The sequence below is a fragment of the Penaeus chinensis genome, chromosome 28, assembly GCF_019202785.1.
Source record: "Penaeus chinensis breed Huanghai No. 1 chromosome 28, ASM1920278v2, whole genome shotgun sequence".
Taxonomy (NCBI): domain Eukaryota; kingdom Metazoa; phylum Arthropoda; class Malacostraca; order Decapoda; family Penaeidae; genus Penaeus; species Penaeus chinensis.
Window position 1 is genome coordinate 668842 of NC_061846.1, and position 4660 is coordinate 673501.

The 4660-nt window shown below is 46.1% G+C and overlaps 1 protein-coding gene across 1 annotated transcript; it reads right to left on the reverse strand.

The window, feature by feature from the left end:
* Positions 1-1009: 1009 nt before the first annotated feature.
* LOC125040230 lies at positions 1010-4141 on the reverse strand. The gene is made up of 5 exons (XM_047634784.1): positions 2940-4141; positions 2625-2762; positions 2325-2462; positions 1976-2158; positions 1010-1863 (listed from the first exon to the last, which is right to left on the reverse strand). The coding sequence occupies exons 1-5, from the start codon at positions 4015-4017 to the stop codon at positions 1637-1639; spliced, it is 1764 nt and encodes a 587-aa protein (XP_047490740.1). The 5' UTR covers positions 4018-4141; the 3' UTR covers positions 1010-1636.
* Positions 4142-4660: the final 519 nt, after the last annotated feature.

The window sequence follows — 4660 nt, forward strand, 5'->3', positions numbered from 1 at the left end:
TTTACTGGAGGGCTGAGTTCTGTGGCACTGACCATAGACGGCTGTGGCTACGCTTCAGGTCCACTTGAGGGTGTTTCACTTGGACAGACTGATGGAGGAGTGTTCTCAGAGGTTCACCACAGCAATCTCGGTTCACAGAGCTCGAAAACCCGACTGACTCAGGAGCTCTGTGTGATTCCTTCAAGCGTGAAACACTCGATGCAGCGCCGCAGTACACTAACGAACGCCCGTGGGCAAGGTAGAATATCCAAGCACACATGGTTCACAGTAAAAGTAATGTAAAAGAATAAAACACGTCCAGCACAGATACACCTAGCAAGTAAAAGGGGCAGTACAACCTCGTTTCCAGCATCCACGGTGTAAATCCGGGAAGGTAAATCCAAAGGGTAGTCACAACACAGACAGAGTATCCACTTCGTTTATTTGGTAAAAACTTTGGGGTTACATTGACTCACGTGGACGAAGGTGTAGCACATAAATAGAGTAAAACAATAAATAAGAAATGTTATAATAAAAGAAAATATACAAAAGATAAAACCAATAACAAAAACAATAAAACTTTAAAATGAATCATTAAAAAGTATAATTATGATAAAAAATACATAAAACAATCTGTTGCAATTCATTAATACAAATCTTGAAATAAGGTAATTTCTCTCGCTGTAAAAGAAAGAAGGAAAGGATGAATATGTAAAAAGAAACCACAAAAAATAGAACTGAGCTTAAAATACAAGAGATAAAAAAAGATGCACTCGCAGCATATGTGGATGTTATGTTATCCGCACATGCGAAGCATCGTAAAAATATGTGGATAACGAAAGGATTTCAATGAAGGCTTTATTTAGAAATGTACAAAAAGGTGTAAATAAACGTAAAATACAAGTAAAAAGAGCCAGCATAATACAAAAAAAAAAGAAGCGCAAAAGTGAGGCTGGCAGAGGGAAGTGGTCCGGCTGTGCCCTGTGGATTTCGGCAGGATGCTGGGTAGGATAGGGATAGGATGGGAGCAGGAGAGAATAGGATTAAAGGTAGAAGGGAGGACAAACGGGAGAAAGGAATGGAAAAGGGGGATATTAGCGTAGAAGCAGAAGGAAGAGAAAAAGCGAAGGAACATGAAGAGGGTGCGAATAAGAAGGGCACAAGGGAAAATGCGGCAGGATGCAGGGCAGGATAGGGATAGGATGGAGGCAGGATAGAGTAGGGAGAGAGATAAAAGGTAGAACAAGCAAGAAAAACGAGTAGAAGAAAAACTACCATAGAAATAGAGAGAACAGAAAAAGCGAGGGGACAGGAAGAGGGTACGAATAAGAGGGATAGAAGGATCGGGGCAAGGAAGGGGGATGAATAGGTGATGGGTATGGTTGGGGGGAAGGAGGTTGAAGAGCACACATGAGTCACTTGCATTAGCTAGTAAATCCTGTAAGATTAATGCTATTACTGTGTCCTCTTTCCCTTCTACTCTACTAAGGACCTCACCAACTGCCTCACTCTGGGTCGGTGATGGGGAGATGGGTGAGGCTGAAAACTAGTCAATATATACATGTAATTTTTTCAGCTGAGATACAGACAAATATATCATACGAGGGAAGCTGGACACTCCGGCTAACAGATATTGCGTGTGCGTGTGTCCTAATACTCATGGCAGCAGCACAGCTATCAGCCAAGCCACCAAAACGACACCGACGACGAGAGCCCCGTACAGCCAGCGCCGCGGGAGGGGCGGCGCCCGCGCGGGAGGGAGCTCGAGGGGCTGCTGTGCCTCTGCCTCGCCCTCGAAGTGGAACTTGATCCCCTTGGCGAGCGGAGGGAACCTAGCGCCGCGGCCTTCGAGCTCCTGCTTGATGCTCTCCACCAGCGCGTCGTCTGCCCAGGGATAAGAGACGTTAATTTGCATATTCAGAGAAGGAGAGAGAGAGAGAGCCATAACTGCAATTCCCTTTATCCAAGCACAAGCCGCACACAGACCCCAACGCACCGCAGGCGGGGGGGAGGAGGAGCCGCGTGCTGCGTCTGCGCGCGGAGCTGAGCGCACGCACGGCGTCGCACACCCAAGGGCGCGGCAGGGGCGAGAGGCCCTGTAGGTCCAGCGTCAGGTTGGAGCCCTCGTAGGGGAGGGGGGGCAGGGAGGCAGCCGAAGGACACTCCAGCAGCCGAATGTCTAATAAATCAACATCAAGAATTAAAGTTTATCCTACATTAAGTAATATTTTCATATCAATTCAACACATGTAGTATGCACTGTACAAAGCCAGTTTCTGAAGACCACTGCCTCTTTCACGATTACCTTCACACCCGGTTTCACATAACATGTCAGTGACCATTACCTAGATGATGGAGGACATTCAGCTGCGGAAGCCTTCTCGCCAGAGCCCTCAGGCCTTGCCCGTCCGTCTCGACCCACGCTATCCTGAGACAGCTGGGGAGGAAGGGCATCTCTGCCTCCGTCAGGCGGCCCTCGAAACCTGAGGAAATATTGCTCAACAATAGCATTATATATATCGTTTATATTTTATCTTATTATACATATCACATTTATATTTTTTCATCAACATCACCAACATCATGGTTTCATCATGATCTCATTATCTCGTACTGCCTATCACTCATGCACTGCCAGGTCTTACAGAGAAACCGCAGCTTCTTCAGATGCGGGAGCCTTCTCGCCAGCGCCTTCAGTCCCTCCCCGTCGGTCGTGACCTTCAGCTCCTCAAGCATAGTGGGTAGGAGGGGCATCTCTGCTGCTGTCAGGCGCCCATCAAAATCTGCCATTTACACTGCATCTTGTTATTTCTATAATTATTATCTGTATACCGACGTTGTTGATATTACAATCATTATTATTACTGATTTGGTTACCATCGTTACTTATCTTTTGCTGCCATTATTGTCTATAAAATTTGCCACTGCCGTATTATCATCGCCATTCTCAAAAACCGTACCTAGAGTTTGAAGATTTGGCAGGTAAGGGAGCCTCGCCTGCAGAGCGCGCACCCCTTCTGCGTTAGACATGGTCATGAGCTCCTCCAGGCTCTCCGGCAGAAGCTGCATTCCCTTTTCTGTCAAGAAACCTTCGAACCTCGTCAGTCGGGAACGACTTCCTGGACCTGTGACCGCCTCAAGGCACAACTCAGAAAACTCTGCAGATTGCTTCAATAAACATTTCAGCTCTATCTCGACGTCCTTTCTGGCCAAATCTCTCATCGCAGACAGGACCTTCCTTGACGGGAGTTTCGGCGTGTCACGGAGGGCATGAACGCGCACGCAGCAAGTCTTGAGGTGGTCCAGTATAGGTAACAAACCGGGCAGAGAGGTTTCCTTAGCGTCAAGGCTTTCAACTTCGCTCAGTACCCTAGCACTTGCCTTCACTATACCTGCATGCTGCCCTGATGCCATGACCATTTGGTAATATCTCTGGCAATTATTTGCAGTCTCCACATAGTTATTGTTACCGTATAAGACGAGGCTGATGATGGCTGTGGCGACTTTATCCAGAAGGTTTTGCTGTGACAAGGATAATGTGCGCGTCATATCAGCGAGGACTTCCATTAATACATCCGACTTTGGTTTTGTTGTCGCCGAATATGCCAATTGCCTTGCCTCATTGGCATCTTCTGAATAGATTTCAAGAATCGGATTTTCAGAAAAGTCTACTTGTATGTTATTCATTCGATTGAAACGCACTAAGTAATTCTTATCATTAAAATTAGGTAGACAGGGTGAATCCAGCAAACCTGTCAAGTCTGGCAGAGAACGAGACACCCTTAATAGCTGCGCAACTACATAACCAGCGGCCCAGTGTTCTTGGAATCGGTTGTGTGGGAAGGACCAAATAGAAAAAATAGAAAGACCTTCTCGCGATTTCTTAGACACAAGAAAGCCTGAAAGCATTTCCTTGTAGGGTAAGTTCAGTGCAGAACACTTTTCCTTTAAATCCTCTACTGTTTCGCTCAGTAAGTTGTGTTCTTGTCTCTTCAGGCCTCTGAAATTCATGATACTCTTTAACTTTATCGTCAGCATCCTCGATGCCTTTCACTATCAATCTCTCTTCAACCTTGCCTACCATGAGCATTGTCAAATCTTCAAAGACGTCCTGTGAAGTCTGGTCTGGTGCCACGACCTCACGGATTATCAGTAGGACCAGAGTGAGTGGGACATCAAGCTCATCCTTCTCAAAGTCCATATTTTCGAGAATTGTCACTATTTTGTCCTTCAAGTTGGTCCTAAGGGTTGGACACTGCACAAACGCACCCAGAGTGTTTTCAATAAAATACAGACGGTCTTCCCTGCGTATTCCTTTGATTTCGACATTCATTACATTCGTCTTGCTCTTCATGATTTGAGTTAGCTCTTTTGCACAGCTTGGCCTCGTGGTTATCACAATGCGCATGTTGCCACGAATGATCAGAAGATCGGTTATGAATTTCTTAGCCTTCTTGCTCACTTCGTCATAACCGTCTAACAAGATAACAACTTGCATTGTCTGGAATAAACCCGCAAAGATATCAGTGGTAAGTCCAGATCCCTGAAATGTGTTATGAAGGAGATGCTTCAACAGGTCACTCCAACTGCTGATTGTGCAGCCTCGCAGCTGTAGGTAAAGCAGCAGAGAAACGTCTTGAAGTCCCTCAATTTGCGAAGGATCTCTCACCCACATCTCCAG